This window comes from Zalophus californianus, chromosome 10, assembly GCF_009762305.2.
Source record: "Zalophus californianus isolate mZalCal1 chromosome 10, mZalCal1.pri.v2, whole genome shotgun sequence".
NCBI classification, from domain to species: domain Eukaryota; kingdom Metazoa; phylum Chordata; class Mammalia; order Carnivora; family Otariidae; genus Zalophus; species Zalophus californianus.
Window position 1 is genome coordinate 67,538,413 of NC_045604.1, and position 24,923 is coordinate 67,563,335.

Sequence of the window (24,923 nt, forward strand, 5' to 3'; positions counted from 1 at the left end):
TAGGCAAAATGTGGAAGTAACCCAAGTGTTTGCTGATAGACACATGGATAAGGAAGATGTGGTGTGTGTTCACGGTAGAATATTACTCGGCCATAAAAAAGAATGAAACCTTGCTGTTTGCAACAACATGGTTGGATCTGGAGGTTATGATACTAAATGAAATGAAAGACAAATACCATATCATTTCACTTACACATGGAATCTAAAAAACGAAAACAGAAATAGATTCATAAATCCAGAGAATAAATGGGGCATTGCCAAAGGGGAGGGATGGGGGTGGTGAAAAAGATGAAGGGAATTAAGAGAAAAAAGAGATTGTGGATGTGGTGAGAAGTCTATGTGTAGTTGGAGGCACGAGGAGAGGCTAGGACAGAAGGAAAACTGAGGGTGTGAAAAAGAACTTTCACAAGTTGACAACAGAACATAACTTGGAGATGCTGTGCACCTTAAGTGGGGTCAATACAGAGAAAACCATGTATAAACCCATCATATGAAACCCTTGTAAACTAAATGCAGGGTGAGACCTGCGAGCAGCCAGTGGAGACAAGACAGCTTGGGGACGCTGCAGCAAGTGGTCGGCTGACTTCTCAGCAGAAGCAGCAAAAACTGAGAAGACAGCGGGCGGGAAAGGAAACAAGTGGCCCACGTGATAAAAATCCCCTTCGAAAAGGAAGGTGAATTAAAGACGTTTTCTGACACAAAAATGGAGAGAATTCATCATGAGATCTACAGTGAAAGAAATTGAAATTCTGAAATGTGTTCCTCACGGTCAGAAGCTTGGAAAGGGCAGAAGGAATAAAAAGCAGCAGCAGGTGTAAATATGGGCAAGTCCTCAGTGGTTGTCTGTTGTATAAAGTGAGGCGTTGATGCCTGTCTTACTCTCCAGGGCAGTGAAAGCTTGTGCAACTAGCAAGCTAGTAGAAGGGTAGTAATAATACACTCTCAAAGAAGGGATGGAGTTAGGCCCAAATTTGTATATAATTTACGTGAAACATAGTAAATGGACTGAACCCTCCATTGAAAAGCAGAGACAGATTGTGTAAGTCATGCAGAATTAATAATCTGAATATAAAACGGTAGCTGCACACAAAAGATTGAGGCTAGCCACAGCAACAGTGAGGAACAACAGAGGACGGACAACTACTCTAGGGGCAGTCAAGGTTTGGGATAGAGCTACAGTAATTAAGACACTGTGCTGTTGGCTCAGAGATAGGCATGTTGACCAGTAGAACAAAACGGAGCCATCTAGACACTTGATTTATGAAAAAAGTAAGCCCACAGCATAGTTAATAGATCGTGCTGGATTGATCGGATGGCCATATTGAAATGAAAAGGAAACTCGAACCTTATTTCACACCAGAGGCCAAACTTTCCAGGTGGATTAGGAGATGTAACTATAAAAGTAAAACAGTAAAGCTCCTAAAATAATATGGGATAATATTTTCATGGTCTTGGAATTGAGAAGCACTTTTTAAACAAGTTACAAAAAGCATTAACAGTGAAAGGAAAAGATCACTACTTGGGACTGAATAAAAGTTAAGAACTTGCATTCATCAGAAGACACCGTTCAGGGAGTGACAAGGCAGGCTGCACCCTGGGAGAAGGTATTTGCAGCCTGGATAACCCGCGGTGGGGTCCCATCCAGAATGTATAAAGGACTCTTCCAAATCAGCAGAGAAAAAGATGAACAGCTCAGTAGAAAAACAGGCAAGAGATTTAATTTAAGCAGGTGTTCATAGAAGATATCCACATAGCCGTTAGAACATGGAACAGTACTAAATCTCATTAGTGATCAAGGATATATGCGGCTGGGACCATGGTGGTATGGTTCTCATACCTACCAGAAGTGCTCAGATAAAGGCAGACAATTGCAGTTGAAATGTTGTATGTGTGCTTACGCAAGCTGTTGGAGGCTGCCATGGAAGTGAAAATTGATAGAACCAATTTGCAAAGCTACTTGGAGTTGTCTGCTGAAGTTGAGCACGTCTTTGGCCTGTGACAACTCCACTCCTGGATATACACTCAGCAGAATGGGTACCCGTGTGCAGCAGAAAACTTTACTAGGATGTTCATAACCAGTGTTTTTAATAGCGCCAAACTGCAAGCACTGCAAATGTTCGCGAATGGGAGGATGGGTAAATAAGCGTGGTTGATACGATGGAACACCACAGAGCAGTGAAAAAGAATAAACCAGAGCTGCGTGTGATGGTGAGCTGACTTGCACGAACAGTCCTGAGGAACGGAGAGCATGCACTGACGGTAGGTACTGTGTAGCTCTGCTCACGTAATTCAGAAGCCCGACAACTGACCGATGCTGGAACTGTGGGCCGGCGCCTTTGGGGAGGTGAAGGACTTACAAAGGAAGTTTCTGGCGTTAACGTTCCTTTGTCTGCATCAGGATTTTGGCTGCGTGGGACCATTCACTGCTTACGTTTCATATGTTTTCTGAAATATAGTACTTTAATAAGCATGTTAAAATATATTTAATGAGGGTGTAGATTTTGTTGTTGTTGTTGTTCTGCTGATTTACTGTTTTAAGGCCAGACCTTCGTAACATCAGACAGCTTTACCTTCCATCAGACTGTTATTTCTGCTGGCTGATTTTACCCGAGAGAATGGTTTTTAACCTTTTTTTTTTTTTTTTTTTTTTTGCCAAGGCCCATGAGGAACAGGTTTGAATGAGTACATCCAGGCAGGGTGTGTTGATTCTGCCGAGTATTAGGTTGACCCCGTGGCACATGCCTGTCTTTCAGGTGGTGATAAACTGTGCCATCCCTAAGGGCTTGAAGTACAACCAGGCTACGCAGACTTTCCACCAGTGGCGAGATGCTCGACAGGTGTATGGCCTCAACTTTGGCAGCAAGGAGGATGCCAATGTCTTCGCAAGTGCCATGATGCATGCCCTAGAGGTGTTGAATTCCCAGGAAACAGGTACAGCATCTGGGTTTACTTGTCTTCTTGAAGTGCCATGTGTATGTGAATGTGAAATATATTTGAAGTTAATTCTTGAATTTCAAAACAAAGCTTTGGTTTGTTGATGATAAACATATGGTCTAGAAGGATAATCTCATGTTAGTCAATTTTTAACCCTCTCTTTTGAAGATAGTTACGCTCCTCCTGCTCTAGAGAACCTCAGCTTTCCTTGCATGATGTGAGGCTCTGAGAATATGCCCTGGATAGAAATCATGTGTATGTATCATCTCGCCCCTGTACGAAGAAACACGTTTTCTGAAGCACCTTAAAACACATTTTAAGGCGCTACCGAGCCCATGAATTTCAAGTAGGACCGGATTCCCTTCCTCCTCGTTCATAGAACTTGATCCTGGAAGTTGTTTAAAGATTTTAGGAGTGCCCTCAGGTGGTACAAGCCATGAATTGCATCTCCTCTTACGCTGCATGGTGGTTAAAAAGAGAAGCAGAAATAATTCACTGTTTAAGAACCCAGGATTTAAATCTGTGTATGCATCAGAGACGAACTGTGTTTTAGTTTTGGTTCACAAGATTGAAAAGGAGAAATGCCAACGTGTGGTGAACTCTTTGGGGAGAGATAGATATTATATTCTAAAAATAAGTTATATGTAAAACAATGTAAATGTGATTTCTCTTGCTTTTGTTGTGTGCTTGGTAGTGAGTTGAATATACAAATGTGCCATAAGCAAAATGTATTTATATATTTTAAGAGGAGAGAGAGAGTGATTTTTGATATTTTGTTGAAGGGTATAGACTTTCAAAACCTGTTATAGATATGTTAAATTTTATTTATACTGTGTCTTATTCTAAGAAGGGTTGAAACATCTAGCCCGTGGGTTAGTCTATTTCAGATATGAATTTCAGAGTAAGAAGACATTTTGGAATCTGCCGAAAGCTCCTTTTTATGACTGTAGATGTTTTATATGAGCTCTTTTGAGGAAATTAGGATTTCTGTAAAGCATTGGTACATAGCTCTTACATCTTACCTGTTTTGAGAAGCCTCTGGAGCTCCTGGTGTGTCAGTAAGTCCAAAGGGTAGCAGAGAGAAGCCTTCGGGTATGCACCGTCTCAGGTGTCGATGGTCTGAATGCCCACATGTCTGTCTCTGTCGGCCTTCTGCTGCAGGGGTAGAATGCCCCCTTGTCATGGTCTCACCGTAGCAGAGAAACTAGAATCGTGGCTCTTAATATCCTATGAAGAGGCCAACTGCACACCAAATAATGAAAGGCCCAAAGTGTAGAGGGTGTATGTAGGACACTGACATTTTGGGTTCCCCATATTTGAAATGAACTAGCATTTTTATTTCTAAACCTTCAAAAGAGTGTCCGTGGATGTTAGGAACCAAATGTTACTAAAGTGGTTAAAATGATTATTTCTCATCTTGTCATCAATTTGTTTTTTACCCAGTGGAAAGGATTATTTTTATCAGTGTGTAGTCCTGTAGTTTGCTTTCAGAATGCAAGTGCTAATGTTTTTTTCTTCTGATCTCCATCTTTTGAAATTAATGAGTCTTAGTGTGGAAAAACTCCATTACATTCTCTTGTAATTTTCACATTCTAGAAAGTTTGGCAAGTGGGAAACTTGCCCATCCTCTCACTAGCTACGAGCATTTTGGTAAGGCAAAAAAATTTAATAGAGTCTTCTTAGATGATCTCGAAATTTGTTCTTTTCTGTGTCACAGCCTGGGCCTGTCATGCCGTGGGCCGAGGGGAGGGGGACATTGGTGGAACAGGGGGCCCCGACTTAACCATCTCCCTGCAGAGAGGCTTTGGTTTTTAGCAATTACATTAGAGAAGACAAAGCACGGGAAATGGTTTATTTAGAAAATGACTTTTCTCATAAATTACTGTAGTTAAGCACTAATTTCTGATCTTTGATGGTATTAACTGGCTTGGAAGTGGATGCACAGGAGGATTTGGGTGCTGAGAATCAGAAGGGTAGAGTTTTCTCTGTAGATCTCTGCAGTGGGACACATGTGTCTTCTCCCCCACCCCCTGGATTATTTAGTGGCCTTTCCGTCCACCTGAACAAACGTGCCCAGTGATGTCGCCTCTCATCTTGAGTGCACCTTCCCTTTCCACAGCCTTTTGCTGTGGGTTCACAGCCAGTTCCTTGCTGAAACCATCTGTTGTCTTCCTGCCAGAACCACATTGAAAAAGCTTAACTGGGGGCGCCTGGGTGGCTCAGTTGGTTAAGCGACTGCCTTCAGCTCAGGTCATGATCCTGGAGTCCCGGGATCAAGTCCTGCATCGGGCTCCCTGCTCAGCAGGGAGTCTGCTTCTCCCTCTGACCCTTTTCCCTCTCGTGCTCTCTATCTCTCATTCTCTCCCTCTCAAATTAATAAATAAAATCTTTAAACAAAAAAAAGAAAAAGCTTAACTTGTGTGTCCCCTCCCTAAGCAAACAATATACCCAATGAACCTCTGATCAGAAGCAGCAGAAACAGACATTCCCAAAGGTGAAGTGACTGCAGACATTGGTCTTTCCTGCTGCCTAGCGATTTGCCATGTTTTAAAACCATTTTTCCATATCGAATACTTCTGTTCATTTTGTTTTGTTTTTCTAGCTGTTAATATGGTTATTATCCACTGAATATTGGTTTATCCTTCTGAGTGATTTTCAGGTTTTTTTTTTAAAGTTATGCACACCTTTGTTGAAACGGAATCGTCTTGAGAACCTCCGTGCCTTCACAGAGAAAACTGTAGCGCCGCTCTGATGGGGTCAGGACCCAGAGCCACCGAGGCACCATGCGGCTTTCTAGAGCAGGGGCTGAAGTTACTAGCCAGTCTCTTTTGCCAAAACCCATAATCGCCCTGTTCTCCTTTCCCCTCTCCCTTGTCCCTGAGTTCTCTAAACCCTCAAAAATTTTTTTAAATGAAGAAAAAACTACTTTCTTTGGGGCTATTCATACTGACCTATAAAGTGCTCTGTGTGTGTGTGTGATATTTCCGTCTCTTTTATGAAAAGGGAGGGTGGCAGGAATGTTTTCCTTTATTTTGTTTTTAACTTGGTGTGCAATTATCTAATATACTGGAAAGTACAGGAGGTGCTAAATACAGCGAGTTATATTTGGAATTTAAAAAACACAAATCACATGTTCTAACATTCTTGAAAAAGAGTTGAATTAGCCCTTCGTTCTTCTATACCAAATGCCCTACAGTTTATCTCTTCCCCTTTCTCTAATGATAGACTCGATTTTAAACACTTAATTCAGATTGCATTATCCAGATCGATATTTTTTTATTCCTGTGTTGTTTGTCAAGTACATTTATAGGAGTTTTGCAGATAATAGTTTGTAGATTATATAAAATGTAAAGTTAGTCCTTGTGATGATTAGTGGAGGTAAATTTGCACAATTTGTTTTTGAGAAAGGTTCGGGCAATTTGAAAATAGGAAATAATTTTTTAAATTCGCTTTTTAAAAAGGAAAACCATATGCATAGCCAGTAATGTATATTCTGCTTTTGTTCTTCTCGACCAGATTAAGCATACGTTTGTAGAAGGAAAACCTTTAAATATTCTACCATTAACTAAGACTGCTTTTGCTAGATTTTATTTTACAGCTCTTGAAGATGAGAACACAATGGGATTCTCATGTTTAAATTTTTTTTTAGATTTTAAACATATTTTTATATAGAGATTCCATTAATTTTTTTCTTACTGGAAATTTGGTCTGATACACCTTTCAGTATGAGCATTTATATGAATTTTATCTCCACATTTTTTAATCTCTTGGAGATATGTTTTGGAATTAATTGGATTTTAGAAATCTCAGAAAGTTTCTAGAAATACCTTAAGTTAATAGTGACATTGATTTTTCAGTCCTGCAGACGGCACGTTTCACGGGACCAATACTGAGGTCCTCTCACAGATGCCATCAAGTGTGTTTGGAGCGTAGGTCCTGTGTCCGGCACAGGGAATAATGCTAACTGGCTAAGGTCTGTGCCTGGCCCTCTGGGCTTTCAGTGGGGTTGGAGCTACTGGAAACAAGATCAGCACATTAGGATACAGTGTGTGAGAGGCTGTGAGTGAGGTCTGCACAAAGGCCTGGGGAAAACCAACAAAAACTCCGGGGTCCAGGGGAGATTCGAACATCAGTTGATGTTGGGGGTATGATTTGAAGAATGCATAGGCCTCAGCCGTGGTAGAACATTCTAGACAGGCTGAAAGGTGGTGTTGTGGCCTGGGTGTGGGAATTTACAGAGGAGGGAAATCTGAGAGAGAAGGTGGGGAAGGTGGGGAAGGGCCCGGTGTCCTGCTGAGGGCTCTGCGTGGCCCGGCGCTGGGCCGGGGAGGTGCCGCCTGTGAGGGGGGCCGGGTGCGTGTTTCTGTGAGCAGGTGTGTGCCGTCGGACGGAGGTGATGGGCCGGTGAGCATGTGCCCCAGGCCTGGCCTTGGTTAGGGCGCTGTTGTGATGCTGTGGGTGAGAAAGGTGGCGCCCCAAAATGAAACCCTTATGGCCAGGGGAGGAGCAGAGAGAGGAGGAGGTGACACCTTTCCTTCCTGCTGTTGTACCCTCGAGGGCGCTGCTCCATTTTGTCCTAAAGTCTGTCTGAGGCAGGAACAATGATCTGTTTATTAGGTGCCTGGTGTATGCCAGGTCCTTACTGGGCACGCGTATTACTGATGATCTTTATAATAACCCTGCAGGGTTGGGGGTTATCCTCTTGGAGATGAGAGTGCAGCTTATAGAAGGTCACGGGACCTGCCCTGGGGCCCACAGCTAGACCACCGCATGAGATCGCGTTTAAGATCTGTGTCGGTGACATGGGATAAGCAGGCCCGGAAGGAGGCAGGTGTGCTGTAAGGTGATTACGGATGTGTCCCTCCAGCCACTGGCCATCGTCTGGGCCACTGGCCAGGACAGCGTTAGCCAGAGCAGGAGAGGAGAGGGTGCGGTTCTGGGCCCTGGGTTACGGATCTGATTCTGGACACACTGCATTTGGAGCACTTTATTTATTTTTTATTTTATTTTAAAGATTTTATTTATTTATTTGACAGAGAGAGAGAGACAGCGAGAGAGGGAACACAAGCAGGGGGAGGGGGAGAGGGAGAAGCAGGCTCCCCGTGGAGCAGGGAGCCCGAAGTGGGGCTCGATCCCAGGACCCTGGGATCATGACCTGAGCCAAAGGCAGACACTTCACGACTGAGCCACCCAGGCACCCTATTTTTTATTTTTCTAAGATTATTTATTTGTGAGGGGGAAGGCAGGCAGGCAGAGGGAGAAGCAGACTCCCTGCTGAGCAGGGAGCCTGATGTGGGACTTGATCCTGGTACTCTGAGATCATGACCTGAGCCAAAGGCAGACACTTAACCCACTGAGCCACCGAGGCGTCCCTTGGAGCACTTTCTTAATTCCCTCATAAAATCATAGGAAATTGGACCTCAGAAGAATCCCAGAGGTCATCTTGGACAGTATTTTTCACTGAGTTTTCCTCAATTAGCTTATCTTACTGAAATAACCTTTTGAGACAGACGAAGTGTGCTGCTCATCAGGATGCAGTGAGTAGCAGGTTTGGGGGTCAGGTGGGTGAGACAGTCTTTCTGTGGGTACGGTCACGTACTGCTTTTATACTTACCTCTTCCATACCCTCCCCCACTTGTAAATTCACAGTCTTCACAGGAACGTGAGGTTGACCTGTAGGAGCTGTGTCCCCAGTGTCCAGTTACAAAGATCGGCAGGACAGATGGGACTTCCCTTGAGTCATACACCCGGAGGGGAGGGCACAGCTGGGGTTGGGGATTCTGGCCCTCAGGCCATTTCTCTGCTTTTCACATCAACATCTTCAAAGCACATTTTTACGTATGTATGTACAAAAAGGTGCCTTTTATTATAGCACGGGGACAGGACCTGTGGGCAGACAGAGCTGCGCTGGGATTGTGAGGGGTAACTGATGGGGGTTAGGGGTGAGGTAAGTCTCTAAGGAATTTGTATATGCTGAGAGCAAGGTCTCCAAGACCTCACAGGGCTAGCTATTGTCAAGGTAAGGTTAGTCCCTATTGTTTTAGCAAAGTGTTAGTCATGCGACCCTTTAGATGTGTGTCAGTGGGCCACGGGTTGAAAGAGGAATGTTAGCATATCCTGGGCATTTATGGTTATCAGAGTGAAGTGACACTGGCTAGAGCAAATCTTCATTGGTAAAACATTAAAAAAAATCCTTGAGGGAGTTGTAGGGGCATTACACCCTGTATGTCTCAGGGGTTTATCAGTGGGCTGCATGTTGTAAGGGGTCCCTCACTATAGCTTCATTTCTCTTGCCTTCAAAGCACATTTAAAAAGCTTTTGAGGAAAGTCAGTTTAGGGTGAGAAAAATAGGAAAGAAAAGAACTTTCATTTACTTTTTATTTTATGTATTTTGGTAAAATTTCAAGGCTTATTGTGATTTAGTGGAAAGCACTATAATTGGAGTCAAAGACTATCTTTTCCTGTGGTGGTGGGGTGCCTTCTCTAAAGCTGTTTCCTTTTGAGAATGTGTTATCATTATGGGAATTAAATGAGATGAAGACATTAGTATTATTAAACTATAAGATGATATTTTTGAACGTTAATATTTATAAATACCTGGAAAATTCAGCTGTGTGGATTAACTTGCTTTGAGAAAGAAAAAGTGGCAGAGAGACTTCAATTTTCTCTAGCCTCTTCCTTGTCTTTACTCCCTGGTGAAGACCTGTCTTGTTACTTTTTTTTCCTCATAGGAAATTAGTTAATTCATCTATCAGGGGTGCATCTAAATGCAAGGGGAAGTTAGATTCAAATCTCCTCCTCAAGGATTCTTCTCTCGGAGGGGAGATAAGACAACACCCATCATCCCCAAAAGGAGGTCATCACTGAGGTATAGATAAAATCCTATCTGAAGGGGAGTGAGGTTTCTTTTCATTGGAGCAACTGGACAAGTGTTGATGAGGTGGCTCTTTGAGCTGATTTTGGAAGGGGAATGAAGTGTGGGCACAGGGAGCCCGGAGACGGCCATGGGAGAGCAGAAGGGGAAGGAATGAGCCGTGTTTGCCGAGCAGGGGTCTGTTTTTGTCCTTTGGGGAGAAAGTCAGAAGCTAGGTCTGATCAAGAAGGGCCTTTGAGAGCCATGGGTGACACAGAGCTAGGGGAGTAAGGGGAACAATGCTGCACTTGAGAAAGTGGCGGTGGTGTGAAGAGGGAGCTGTCGGAATTGAGGGGGACAAGCATGAGATTGCCTCGCGGAGACGGAAGTCACGAGAGTAGAGGGAAAGTGAAACAGGAGAGAGATTGCAGTGAGAGGTGAGTTAGCACGGGAAACCAGTATCATTCTAGGTAACTGCTTTCATTAAGAATTCTGGCTGCCCATTTGACACGACTGTGGCAGAGGCCTGTGGAGAGCAGGGCGTCTGCGGGTGACGTGGTACGACAGTTATGTTTGCAAGAAAGGGGAACATGAAAGCATAGTTCAGCATAAAGTTGATTTGTAATGTGAACCTGAGTCCAGGTTTCAGAAGGGAAGGTATGTAGACAAAATTTTGTCTTCAGTAGCTCACAGTACAGGCAAAGAAACTATTAATTTTTTCTACAGACTTTAAATGAAATTAGAGAGCAAATCTGTTCAGCCCCCAGTTTAAAGATTAATTGATTTATTAGAGAGAAGGGGAGAGGGAGAGAATCTCCAGCAGACTCCCCACTGAGCACAGCCCGACACGGGGCTCGATCCCACAATCCTGAGATCATGACCTGAGCCGAATTGGCTCAGCCGACTAAGCCACCCAGGCGCCCCAGTTTAGTAACTTACTGCCAGAGTTAGCATGAGTGCAACATGCAGATGTCCCTTTTCTGTGGCACGTGATTCTGTTCTCGTTAGAGCAGTGATGTTCAGTTTGTTACCCACGAGACTACTACAGGACGACTGCAGTCGTTGTCAGGTGGTCTCCCTCGGTTTGGAAAGCTACAAGAACCGTGTACGCCATATGCTGTAGTGATAGGTGGTGTCACAACCACTAACTCAAATACTAATTTCTTTGCTTGGGACTAAAAATTACCAGCTCTTTGTAAAGATACTTAAAGCCTATCAGAAGTTCTGACTGACTATTGTTGACATTTTAGGAATTTTTGGATCTTTGTGTGATTTTGTGATTGTGCCAAGATGCCAATAAGAAAAGTTTAAATAGTCCCAATACCTGAATTGAAAACATGACCAGTTGCATATCTAATTCCTTGTGAAAGAAGGTTCTTTGGACAGCTCACTCTGAACGTCTAGTCCAGGAGGGTTTGTTAAAGTCATGAAAGGGTTTCCCAGCTGTGAAGGGACTCAGCTCTGAGTCAGGCTTCTAGTCCCTATGCCCTGCTCGTCATACCTCCAAGCCTCAGTTTCCTGCCTGTGTCCTCGGCCTTTCTCAGCTGGGCTTCCACGGGGGAACTGAGCGCTTCTGGAGAGTGGTTTGGGTGATAGATCTCTGCTCTCCCCAGGATGGAACATAGGCATCCTTACTTTCAGTGAAGGTACCAGAGACAGATTCCCTTGGAAGGCTGCGTCTCGCGCGTTCTGTTCCCTTGGCCTTCCTCTGTGCCTCTTCTTTCTGGTCTCGCATTCACCTGCACGAGCTACCTTGAAGTTCTGGGACTAGAAAGTGACTGTGGATTAGCGCAAACAATAAACACTAAGGTATCACATCCTTCTCATTTGTTCAGTATAGCTTTATCCTCCAGCATTTGCATTGAGTCGTATTTGGAATTACTCTGTAGCTAGTTCTTGGTCACTTGGAGGACAGTTTGAATGAATGTTTACCTTGTAGCTACCACTCGTAGTCTGTAGATGCTCTCATTGTCCCCAAGTCATTGGAGGGATTGATGCCATCCCTGGGGTATGGTCTCCACCCAATTGTTCTCCATATTCTCATTTTCTTTGGGCCAGGCCCACCTGCAGCATCAGAAATCTTGAGTTGAAAACCCTAACTCAGGATTTAAAAAGTGTGCTCCAGGGACCCTTGAGGACCCTCTCCTAGACCCTTTCAGGGAGTCTGTAAGGCACTCCTTTTTCCTTCTTATACTTCAGCCAAAACAAGGTGCCATAACATACTGAATGGAAAAGCAAATAAAATAATCCAGCTGTATTCTACTAAGCCAAACATTAAAGAAATTTATAAAAATATAAAGCCATGTTATCCTAATAGCTAATAGTTTTTATTTGGGAAATAATTTTTGTTTTGGGAAATAATTATTATGATAATTTTAAATTATTTTTACAATGATTTACTAGAAATTAAACTGGAAGAATATTATTTATTTAATACAGCAAATAACAATAGCTGTATCTCACCTAAACAAGAGCTGTTCGGGGTCTTTAATGATGTTTAAGAGTATGAGGGGTGCGTGACCAGCACTTTTTGAGGGTGACTGCCCTCCCTAATCGGGAGACTGTTGACGGAGAAGAGAATTTCCAATGGCTTTAGTTCTTTCCAGGCAGCCTAGCAAAGAGCTCTTTTCTACTGGATAAGATTGTCTAGTGGATGAGAATTGAGGATTCCATATTTTCTATCTCTTTAGGACCCTGTGTCTCTAAGATAAGCCTAGCTTTGCATACCCACGAGCCATTCTGTCGTTATTCTTCCCTCTATCTGCTCTGTGTCTTCTCTCCTTCCCAGCAGGATGACTTCCTGGGGGCTGGGTGTGTCGGGGAAGTGGGCGCTTCTGTCCTGACCGTCACCACCTGTCAACGACAGGGAGAGTGGAGGTCTGTTTCACGCCCGTGAGGAACTTTGAAACCATCTTCTCTCCACCACTAACCACTGTTGCTGTGTGAGCACCGCCTCTTAGAAGTTCAGGTCATTTGGTTTCTCATTGGTACATTTGTGATTTTCCCGGTAATGTTCTAATCAGTGAATCCAGGAAGTATGATTCACAATAAATGAATTTTAAAATATCTGCTACTAGACTTGTAAGTTCTGGATCACTAGCTGTTGGGGAAAGCTCTTCAGCACGGCTGTGGCTCAAGTCTGACACTACGTTGTTCACGGGTGTGGCTGTAGTCTTACGGCACGGACTTCCTCTGGTCCCGCTCCAAGATGGATGTGACCGAATGGCTGACAGAGACAGGACTTTGCTGTTTAATCTGCACATGTCAGTCTTGTAGAAGGTGCCCGTAGCCTGAAGTTTGTTGGCACTCTATTCCTCTCTGCCTCTCATTCTTGTTTCTCTGCTTCTCTGGCGGTGGGGACATCTTGTCAGGTATTGTCTGACGCACGTCTAGCTGGGAACATTTCTCAACTTACTTTACAGATAGCTTAAAATTTAATGAGTGGTGCTGCAGTGATCCGAGGATGTCATCCTTGATTATCTGCATGTTTTACCGCAAAAGAACAGTAATTCTATACACTTACTTTACTTGTATTCCTGAATTTTAATCCTATTTGTTGCCCATAAATTGGAGAAGCATTTGCTGGATGTCAGAAATTCTGATACCTGTTTTGTAGGACTTTCCATCTTTAAATAAGGATGTAGGGAGTAGGGAGAAGCTCTAATAGAACAGAATCTGTCTTGTTCTTCACTGATGAGAACCGATTTGCAGGAACTACTACTTCTCTGGTGAGACCAGTCACAACGCAACCGTGGCAGCCAAGCCTGCCCTGCTGTTCTTACAGCTGAACGTGCTTTTATCGGTCTGTAAATGGGATGGTGTATTGTCGACTTGTCTGTGTTTGTAGTCAGCAAAGAGCACGTGTACATTGCTGCCTCTGAATGAACATTGGGTGTTTCTGTTTTTATGTTCTAGGCAAGACAGAAAAATTCTAATCAGTCTTTTGAAGATGGTATTAAACAGTGGTATCATTGAAATCAGTATTGTATATATGAAGAATATTGTTTCCTTAATCCATAAAAAATTCCTAAGGGGTAGGTGGTCTCATAATCTAAAAGAAGAAAAGCCACAGGGAACTGAATTATTTGTACTCTTAATAAGGTTCTAGGTTACGTGTTATGAGAGAAACAGAAACGAGTAATTCAAAATTATGGACCTAAAGGGGCTGTGAATTGGATAGAGAAGACAGACGAGGTCAGAAATGTCTGCCTGGCAGCATGCGTCCCGCGAGCGAGACAGAGTGGCGGTTGTGAGGCAGAATGAACACAGCGCTCTGCTCGTGGGAAGATACCGAAAGTTCTTGTAAGGTAGACTTGCTGCTTCTGTGGGCTTTTGCAATTTCTGAGAAAATTCACACCAGAAAACAAATGGCTTCTGTTTTGTGGAAACTTTTGGGGGTATCTGGTTATGACAGTGTCGTTCACGTAGGAAGAAATGCATTTATAGTAAGGAGTCTCCTTTGCAAATACCATCCTGATCGTTACTGTGGTGTTGCTATACTAAACACAAATAACTACCTTTTCTTATTCAGATTTAGAGTCCCTCAGTCTTTGTATATTTAAGCCTTAGAATCGTACATTCCCAATTTGAAGATATCGACTGGATGCGTGACATGAACTCCCAGGAAGTGGGTCTCAATTCTCTTTGCAAGTACTGCTTGGGATGGACCTTACGTTGATGGGGGCAGGGTAGATTTGTGGGCACCAAGATAGCCTTGTGCTAGCTTTCCCTTGTTTTTAGAACAAAGTAGACTCCTTAATGTGGCCCCTGCTTCTCGGGAGCTGGCCCCTCTTGACTCTGCATTAAGTAAACACACCCCCCTGCATCCAGGTTTTCAGCTTTCTGTTTCTTCTCTCACCTCTGAGGGTCTCAGAACACTTTAAACTGTTAATTTCTGGATTGAATAAATAAATTTGGCAGAACCAAAGCTAGTGACAAGGCTAGTCTTTACTAACAGATTCTATTGGCACAAACAGATCAAATTATTCAAAGCATCTCTGCTGAAGGCCAAAAGACACTTACATATGTTTTTTTAAATGTAATCCACAGCCTGCTAATTTGGACTAAGATGGGATCTACAAACGGCTCTCGAGTATATTTCATGCAGGAATAGTACTTGATAGTATCATTTCCATGAATGGATGTTGGAGTGTCGAGAATTCTGTTCTTAGGAAGCCCTAACTGTTATACTGCTCCAAAGGGATATGTACTATTCTTTGGGGAAATCAGCTTGAATGACATCTCTTCACTTTTAAATAAACACATCTGCTTCTGTTTAGATGGTGCAGTTTTATTTTTGAATATCGCATTCCGCACAAGCCCTAGGTGTTCAGGACTGTGAGGTTTCCACCTTGTCTGTTAGTGCAGCTTTTATTTCTCTGCCAAAACTTCCCCTCTACTTACTGAAGTATGATTTTGAGCAAGTGTTATTAAAACTTGATCTTCCTATGAATAGTGTTGTGATGGCAGCCACGAGTCGAGTGTGGACTTGCTTACGAACAAGTTCAGGGTAAGCTTGTTAGGAGGATGCACGGCCAGATTGCCTTTCTCCAGACGCCCCAGGCTTCTCAAATCCTGCCCGCCTTTAAGGTTGCTCCTTCCTGTGCCCTGCCTTCTGATGGCTCTTGGCCGTCAGGACTGGGCAAAGAACTTGCCTTCACCTGAATTTCTTCACTCTGGGAAGTGGCTATGGATGAGGCAGCTTCCTTGCTTTTTAAAGAATTCATTCTTTCCTGGAACCTACAGTCCATTAAAAACTTCACATACAGGTTTTCTGGGTTTTTCCTTACATTATACTGAATTGGGCTTTACAGGAACTCCCACTTCTCCGTCCACATAAAGGTTGTTTTTCTTATTTAAAAACAGGTTTATTTTCCTGACTTTTGTTTAAATATTTCTGGTCTTATGTATCTCTCCTTTTTAATAAGATTATGTACAGATTGATTCATTCTCCTATCCATCCTCATCATTTAGATGGATTGATACATGTAAAGGTAATTAGACTGCCACTAGCACACCTTCAACAGGTTCTGTTTAATTGGCATGAATTCTGTAAAAAACCACTTTAGTTAAACAAATATATCTGTTACTTTGTGCCAAGCTGGTCGTGCTGGCTGTTCGCACTAGGATGATGAACGTGGCACAGACGTTACCTTTGAGCATCTGTAAGCCCAGGGAGGCAGACCGCTAACTCTGAGTAGACGGTACACAGTAATAACTCCGCAATCACACAGTGCATCCAAAAGACCTTAGACTCCAGCGGGTGGTCCTGGCGTTTCATGATGTTTCCTTCTGGGCTTTTGCTGATACCGAAGACCCCCAGCCCCCCATTTTGTTTTTAAATAACAATGAGTTGCTGCTGCTTTTGCATCTTATTTTTAGAGGGTGAGTAGTTAAAAGAGTCACATTTAACATGAAAAATGTCTAATGAAGAAAGTAGAATAATTGAAATCTAACAATTAAACTAAAATACTAAAAATATAATTTAAAAGATAAGTATTTAGTGTACAGTTTTCCTGAAAAAGAAGTACTTTTTTGAGTATTAAGAGTGGGAACCTGTGACACTCCTAATTTAAAGTTTCCTTAATTTTGGGGGCGCCTGGGTGGCTCAGTTGGTTAAGCGTCTGTCTTCAGCTCAGGTCATGATCCCAGGGTCCTGGGATTGAGTCCCATGTCGAGCTCCCTGCTCTCTGCTTCTCCCTCTGCCTCTGTTTCTCCCCCCCACCCCCTTGCTTTGCTCTCTCTCTCTCAAGTAAATAAATAAAATCTTTAAAATGAAAAAAATAAAGAGTAGGGATATAAAAGTACATACTGTTGTAGATGTAATTAAATTTCAGAAACTGAAGCTCCTGGTGTCGGCAGAGTGTCCATCCTTGCTGACAGGTGCCCCCCACCCTCCCCACCAGCACCCCAGGTGGTAAACCCCGCATCACGTGAACAAGCCCAGCTTATTTTGTGTTTTCTGTATTTAACCAAACTATCCTTTTAATAAAACTTTACATCTTTTTGAGTTTCAAAAAGTAAACGTGGACACCTTCATCATAAGTATTAGTTGCCTGGTGTGGTTTTTGGTAGAAGTTGCTTCTTGGTCTCCGTGCTGGAGTATCTGGTGTTCCTGTGCAGAGAAGATGAGAGCTGGGTGCTGGGCCCTGCGGACAGGGAGACCGCTGTCCTGGCGTCCCTGGGATGACCCATCCCGAGCACACGGGTGTTCAGAGTCCCTGCCTAAGAAACGCCTTTGGTGTTGATTCCTGCTGGCAGGGGGACTGCCACGGGCCTTCCCACCCCAGCTCTCGAGTTTGGAAAGAGCATCCTGGCTCTTCTGCCCTTCCAGACCCTCGGGGTCACCCTGCTGTTATTACTCGGGTCACTTCCTTCATCGTTTGTATCCGTTTCTGCGATCCAAGGCCAGAGCCACGAGGGCCCTCAGCTGGCCAGAGCTCTTGCTAACGGAGCTGTAATTTCCAGCAGAGCATTTTGTTTTTCAGGGGAAAATAAGTGGGTTTTTTTCTGATTAAAAATTTATGTTCTTATTATAAGAATTTAAGCAGTACAGAAAAGCATAAAGAAGAAAGTAAAAAAGTACTTAAAATCCTACCACCCAGAGATAATCACCTTTTATATTTTCCATAAGGGAAAGGTGATAGGTTTTGAAATATTTTTCAAGTTTGTGTTAAAAACGGCTTCGAGATGAAGAACACAAACCCAGCATGGGACTATATTTTTCCTTCACAGCTTCCTTGAGCTTGCACACAGTTTGCCCGTGTGAAGCATACGATGCAGTGGTCGGTGGTTTTGCTGGGCTGAGCAGCCGTCCCTGCAGGCAGCCTGAGACCGTTTAATCACCAGAAAGAAGCCCCACAGCCTGAAGCCACTGTCACCACCCCTCCCTGCTCCTGGCGACACTGAGCTACTCTCTAGATTCGCCTATTCTGGACGTTCCCTATACGTGGAATCAGATGACCGGCTGTTATTGAGCATGATGTGTTCACGCTTCAGCTGTCTTGTAGCGTGGGTCACGCGTGGCAGTTTGAGAAGTCAAGCATAATAAAAAGCATGTGTCACGTGTCTAGGCGTGCTAAGTTGTGCCAGTGGGACTTTCACGTTTCACCAGTTGGCTTTCTTATTTTAAAGTTGTCGGACTGTGGTGTATGGTCAAAGTAATGACTGAATCATAGCATTTTTTAAAGTAGCTTAAAAGCAAAGCAGAAAGCCTTCCGCAGATTCTTCAGTTTAAAAAAAACTCAACCTGTTAAACCTTGGTGAATTGCAGCAGAAGTTTTATGCCGAGCTGAATGCACATGGAGCGAAGCGCTTGACTGATTCGCAAGGTAATCCGACGGTTGTCTTCTTTTGTCTCCACGCTCAGTTTTCCCGACCACAGTTGCCCTGCCTTCATTTTTCTCCACATCCAAGAGCATTAGCTTAGAAACTTTATACTTTCTTTGGTTCTCTTAATTCTTTTTGTCTTGTAAAAGTAGGAGGGAAGAGACACGGTCTTTGAAAGTCTCTGTGCTGTACGGTGAGAGTGTAAACACTTTTTTAGGTTACGAGCATTTCTGCTCTTTCCCCGTGGGTAAGGGAGTGAGGTGATGTGTTTCCTGAGAAACAATTGGAAGCATCATTGAATCACTGATGGCATCTCCCGTGAGCCTTCCCCGTGGATCTGGGTGCCTTGGTCATTCTCCCCCCGCTAGTCTCCAGTGCTGTAAGCTGGCGTGGGCCCGTTTTGTCTGTCTCTCGCCCAGGTAGAAGTTTGGACCACTCTGCCTAATTATAATATTGTACTGAAACCTCTCTCTTAAGTCTTCAGACAGATTCTTCAAATTTCTTAATTTGATAATTACCTAATTTTTATTTATGCTTATTACATCCTGTCAAATTTTTTGAAGTGGCTAACAGGAGGAAACATATATGCTAAAACCTGAAGTAGGAAAAAGAACTCCCAGTGAAGGGGGGAATGATTGTCTTCGTTGTTCAGGGCTGAGGAACTCAAGTTGAGTGTTGACTACCGGCAAGTTCGTGTTAGTGCAGAAGGAAATCTTCCCGCCGACCAGCAGAGGACCACTGTGGGCAGAAGGCATGGGCAGCGTAAGGTGGCCGCGCAGACGGAGGAGCCTCGACCGAGCACGTTGGAAAGGTGGAAAGAGCAGGTGCCTGGAGCCTAGGGAGACAGAGCGTGGACTGGATGAGAGAGGCAGTGGTCACGCCATGGGGAGAAGGACTGGAGTTTGAGGTTTGTCTGGAGAGCAGTGGGAAGCAATTGAAGACATTTTACAGAGGGAGGTGATTTGATCTGGTTCAGTCATTAAGGCACCACTGGCTACTGAGGGGAAGGGGGTGGTGTCGAGACGAGAATGGGCAGCTTTGGGAGGTGGTGCTGTTGTGACAGTCAGGGCTGGTGGTCTCGGAGTTTCTGCGCTTACCCACCTACTCTGTGTGTGTGTGTACTTTGGTGTTGACATACTGCATACATTATGGAATGTTAAAAGGATGAGAGAAAAATGAACAGATTTCTTTCCCTTGCCAGTGTACGTTTAGCATCCTGGGATAAGTGCATCCCTCTATGAAAACCACTCTCTGGAGTGGAGGCTGTTTGGAGAGAGGGATTTTGAGGTGACAGGGGGGGCTTGGCAGTAGGTTCACTACTAATAAAAAAGAAGGTGTGACAAGGGCCCTGGACTTCTGGTTTGTGCCACTGAGGAGATCACAGTGCTGGTTAGAGGCTCAGCCAGTGCTCCAGCAGTAGGCTGATCCTGTTTGTTGAAGTAGCCGCCACCTGCCTGCACATTGTGCGTCCTAGTGCCCTTGGCCGCAGAGGGGGCCTCTAGGGTGGTTGGGGGGCCGGCTCTGCTCTGCAGAGAAGTAGATGTGGGACGCAGGTCACTCTCGTCTTCCCGAGTGTCAGGACATGGCAGGATTGGTACATTATGGTCGACTCTGATGGTTTCTGTAGCTGCGGGTAGAGTCCTTGATTCTGCAGCTGAAGGTAAACGGTGTACGGAGCAGGTGTGGGCTGGGGGCATGTTGCGACTGTCACTGTTCAGGCCTCTGCTGAATTCTCTGCAGTTTGTCAGCTGTTAGCAGCCATCTTCCATTTGCTGAGAAGGGAATAAAGCGTATCTGAGGCCATAAGTTGGGGAAGGATTAAACAAACGAAGGGGGCAGGGGAGCCCCATCGCACGTACAGTTTGCCTAAGACTCAGCACAGCGACATGACAGAAGTTTCTATGTTGGCGTTTTTTTCATGTGTGGTTAGAGATGCATGATGCTCTACTTCCTGAGGTATATAAATATTTTATTAAAAACTACATATTTTAAAATGAAATGTGAAAATTTTTTTGAAAATATTAAAATGCCACTTTAAAAACGCCACCACTCTGCACATAGTTTGCTCTTTGTTGTAATTCTCATGTGTGCTGGTGCGGAGTCTGCAGAATGAGGCCTCGGCATCTATGTCTGTATCTCTTTCGTTCAGTTTTACTGAGGTATAATTGAAGAACAAAACTGTAAGATATTTAAAGCTTATATACTGAGAAAGGGTCCCTCCCATCTAGTTAGTTAGCACATCTACCACCTGAACCTCGTGTGTGCGTACGTGTGTGTGTGTCATTTGGGTGAGTTAGCACATTTCAGTTACACAGTACAGTGCTATCAACTACAGTCACCATGTGTCTGTTACATCCTCGGTCCTCACGCATCTTACAGCTCAAAGTTTGTACGTTTTTACCAGCCTCTATTTACCGCCTCCCCCCCACCCCCCACCCCCATCCACCCTGGCAACCACTTCTCTACTCTTTCTATGAGTTTGGATTTTTTTTTTAAAGTCCACATATAAGTGATGCCATGCAGTCTTTGTCTTTCTCTGTTGGCTCATTCCGCTTAGTGTGATGCCTGCACGGTCCATCCATGTTCGTGCAAGTGACAGGATTTCCTTCTTTCTTCCAGCTGAGTGATATTCCATTGTGTGTATTCCGTAAGATTCCGGAATGGAATCTCTCTCATGTGCACACACACACACACACACACACACACACACACACACACACACGCTCTGCATCTTCTTGACCCGTTCATCTGCTGATGGACATTAGGTTGTTGTCGTATCTTGACTATTTTAAGTGACTAAGGCTGTGACGAGCATAGGGGTGCGGGTGTTCTTGTTTTCATTTCCTTTGGATATATGCCCAGAAGTGGGATTGCTGGGTCGTGGGGTAGCTCTGTTTTTAATTTTTGAGGAGCCTCCACAGTGTCTCTGCAGCGGCTGCACGGTTTGCATTCCCGTGATTCCCGTGGTACCTGCTTTTGTTTGTTTTGTTTTTTCACAGCAGGCAGCCACACCCTTGCAGTGTCTTCCTCCATTGTCTTCTAGCCACCTGAGAACTGACAAACATTTGCTATCATTCCCTTTCAGAACGTGTGTCGTAGAACTTTGAGATCACGAGGGTAATACCTGGGGGCCTCATTGATGGTCAAAAGCATGAACACTGCTCATTTGGAAGCTAACAATGTATGTGCCCACTCAGCAGATGGGCTTTCTAGAGAGTAAATTGAAGTAAAACCAGCTTTAAGCAAACATTATCTCATTGAATCCTCAGAAAAAATGCCTAGATGGGTGGTATCCCTGTTAGCACTTGCCTGGGGACTGCAGCTGGGGTTCTGCTGTTGTGATTATCTGGCGGTAGCATCCGTCACACTGATCAGATGCCAATAGCCCGTCATGGTCGCTGCGGCCAGTTTGCCCAGGCTGCTGCCTTCTCGCTGCTCGGACCAAACAACCTGCGGGAAGGGACGGCGCAGCAGGCAGAGCCTGAGGGATCGCTGCTTTGCAGACTACATAACGGCAGGGTGGCTGATAGACGAGGTCATTTTTCTTCTCCAGAAGTCCCAACGCGGGTGCTAAATTTTGTGTTTTGTGTGCATCCTAACCTCCTTGGCATGCGCTTTCCTGCAGGGCCCGTGCTTCTCCCAGCGCTGAGCCTGATTAGTCCTGTAGCTGACTTGGAGAGAAGCGGTCTCTCGGGGTGGGGTGGGGGGAGCTGTAGGGAGCACTGGCCCTCGCCCTGACGGTGAGGATGCTGCAGGCGTCCTGTTACTGCGTCTGCCCAGTCCGGGCAGTGACTGCTGCATCCCGCACTCACCCTCCTTCCCGGCTGAGCCCAGAGACAGTGGCATCAGCAGTCAGTCGGCAGGAAGTGCCGCCGTCTGCCCGGCCTCGTGCATCCGCCCGGCCGCGTGCCTCAGTGCCAACTGCAGTAGACTGGAGATCAGTATTTTATGTGGTGGCGAGGAGTAGAAGTGTGTAGAAAGAAGATGCCTGAAGATACCGAGGGCGAGAGTGGTGCTTTGTAGGTATAAACTGTGACAAGAGTGGGAGTTTTTGATGGACGGTGTGGGGTCTCACGCAGGCCGAATGGTCTCCCTGCATTCTGCTGGCGGTCAGGTGACTGTGCCAAAATGATTGGCAGGTGCTTTGCTGTCCGAGACGAGATCATTTCTCGGGGCTTTCTTGTAAGTTTTTATATTTTCCTTACTCTTTTTCCCTTTAAACATGAATTAAAGGAACGGACGGGTAAAACCTGAAGACCAGGCATGTTTATTAATAAAGTCTTTACAGAAGTAGTCATTTACAGACATCGGTAAGACAGAGTCTTTTAAAGTTTAAACTTAAAATATAACTTGAAAATTTCCTAAATTGTTTATCTCCTTTGAAATGGTGTGATTGACTTGGTAGATATGTTATATGCCTGTGGTCTCTCTCCTGTTATTACAGTGAATGTTGTGTATGCGGCTTTAATAATAAATAATAGACGGGGTTGTTGGAAGTACTTAGCAAAGGTGATGTTTTTCAAACTTATTTTGTTTGTGTTTGAAAATACCTGCTGTATGTAATATTTTTAAAGCAAGGTTTAAACTTAATTGGATGGTATTAAATCTTAATTTCTAAAAATGACTTAAAAATTCTGGTTGTTTAAGATTTATTACCGTTTTCAGATGTACAGTCTTTAAATTGATTTGGTTCTGATTCTATGCAAACTTTTTTAGTTAGCGTAAATTGTATTATTTAAAGAATACGGTTTAGGCGAAATCTAAAATACTTACTGTCTTGTTTGCCTTTATGCAGTCTTTCTTGAGTCAATATATTTTAATCTGTTCATTGTTTTTTGGGCTAATACCAATGGAAAAAGAAAATCCTACGCTGAAAAGAATTTTGTTGGAATTTTAGAAAATGATTGATATAAAGTTTTGAATGTCACTAATGTAATACTAAGAAAATTTTTAATTTTGTTTTCCCCATCCCAATTTTGAGTGTCACCTTGATTTTATATAAGCCCTTCCCCGTTTCATAAATTAGCACCTTCTTCTTACTGCGGTTTTTTCTGTTAAAGAGAATTTACTTCATTAATACTTAAGATAAATTTTAACGTAGGTAGCCTAAATAGTAAATGGCTATTTGAAGTGGCCAAATGTTTTTAATAAGATATTTTGACAAGTATATGAACATATTTTGCGGGGGGGAAGGAACGATAAAATGTGGCTTGGTAAAACAATGAATAGTTTTGATGTTTGAATTTTCAGAGTGCAAAGCCAATAAAGATACTCTTACTTACATCAGTGACTGTAAAACACTTTAATTGCTACAGGCTTTTTAAAATGGCTTTTGTCTTTTTCTAGTAGTAGAAATGAGTTCTTCTTAGGTTAAGCTAATCTTGTGTTTCCCCTGAGTTTTTTTGAGGGGCAAAGTCTTCTAAATGAGCAATACCAAAAGAGGGTAGGTACTGTGAAATTAAGTCAGCCATGGATGCTGACCTCCTATAGCTCAGTTCCATTTACTTTTCAAAATATGGTTGTGAAATGTAAATCGATTGCACTCTCTGATTAACTCCAGAAAGAGCTATAAGTGCCTCATTTTGTCTGTGGCTTATTACAGGGTTTTTCCACAAATAAAGATTACACATAAAAATTCTTTTTAAAGTTTATATTAAAGAAGATACATTTTTATTAAATTACAGAGCTTACAAAATGAGGATCTAGATAGGACGTATGTATAAAAACATTTTGAACCTTTCAAAGCACCTTTTAGTTTGTGTGAAGTTCTTCTTCTAACACCAAGGTGTCTGTTGCAGCCCAGAGCAAGGTTGCTGCTACCCAGGACAGCACTAATTTGCGATGTATTTTCTGTGGTAAGCAACATTATGTTTACATTACTTTTTCAAGCTGTGGTACATACTACTTGCACATTTCCATAACTTTTGTTTCTGTAGGCCATAGTCTGGCTTGTGGTATTAGGGGTATCCAGCAAGCTACGTTTTATGTTGTTCTATCTGTTGTGGTTCATGTAGGTGATTCGGTCAGCTTTTGAGTTGACTTCTTAGTGAGGGTGTAGTTAGGATGAGGGTCTTAGAATGAATTCTTCTGCAGTTCTTGCAACATGAACGAGAAGGGTTTTTGTTTGTTCGTTTTTGTTTTCAACTATTTTGTTTGAAACAGTCTTTTAATTTATAATTTAAGGGACAGAATTATATCTACCTTAGTATGTTTTGAGGAATGTGAATGTGTCTTAAGAGAGCTTTTGCTCCACTTGAGTGAAGTTGTTAGGCGCACGTGTCGTGAGGCGGAAGCACCATTGCTGCTTCCCCGGCTTGGCTTCTCAGTGACCGCCTTCTTTCTGCAGTAGGTGAGGAGTGAGCTTGGGCTTACAGAGCGCTCTTGCACTGCTGTGCACACGCGCGCACACGGATGTGTTGTTTGCATGCATGAGCCGCAGACGTCCCTTAGCTGCCCTGAGTCACACTCAGTCAGACAGGTGCATGCTCATTGCCCTTACACAGGGATAGAGCTGTGTGCACGCGCACACGCACACACGCGCACACACAACACACGCACACCTTCCTCTGAATTGTTTTTATCCTTGATTCTAAAACCTTCTGTTTTGAAAAACCAAGTTCAAAAAATGACTTGTAATTGTTAGAACTTTTTTTTGACATATATATATATGTGTGTGTGTGTGTATATATATATATATATGTATATATTTCTTACTCCTGTTTACCTTGACTGGCCCGATTATTCTATGAGAGAGAAAATTATAAAGTGATAATACTGCTAAAATTTTATATAAACAGTTTAGCTGTGT

General features: G+C 43.5%; 1 protein-coding gene across 6 annotated transcripts in view; it reads left to right on the forward strand.

Moving 5' to 3' along the window:
- Window positions 1-24,923, forward strand: part of ENAH (ENAH actin regulator) — a 91,186-nt gene that overhangs the window by 27,402 nt on the left and 38,861 nt on the right. For all 6 annotated transcript variants that reach the window (XM_035722278.1, XM_035722276.1, XM_035722277.1 and 3 more), the window contains exon 3: window positions 2,754-2,931. In XM_035722278.1, the coding sequence (XP_035578171.1) occupies window positions 2,754-2,931 (178 nt within the window). The remainder of the gene's footprint in view (window positions 1-2,753; window positions 2,932-24,923) is intronic.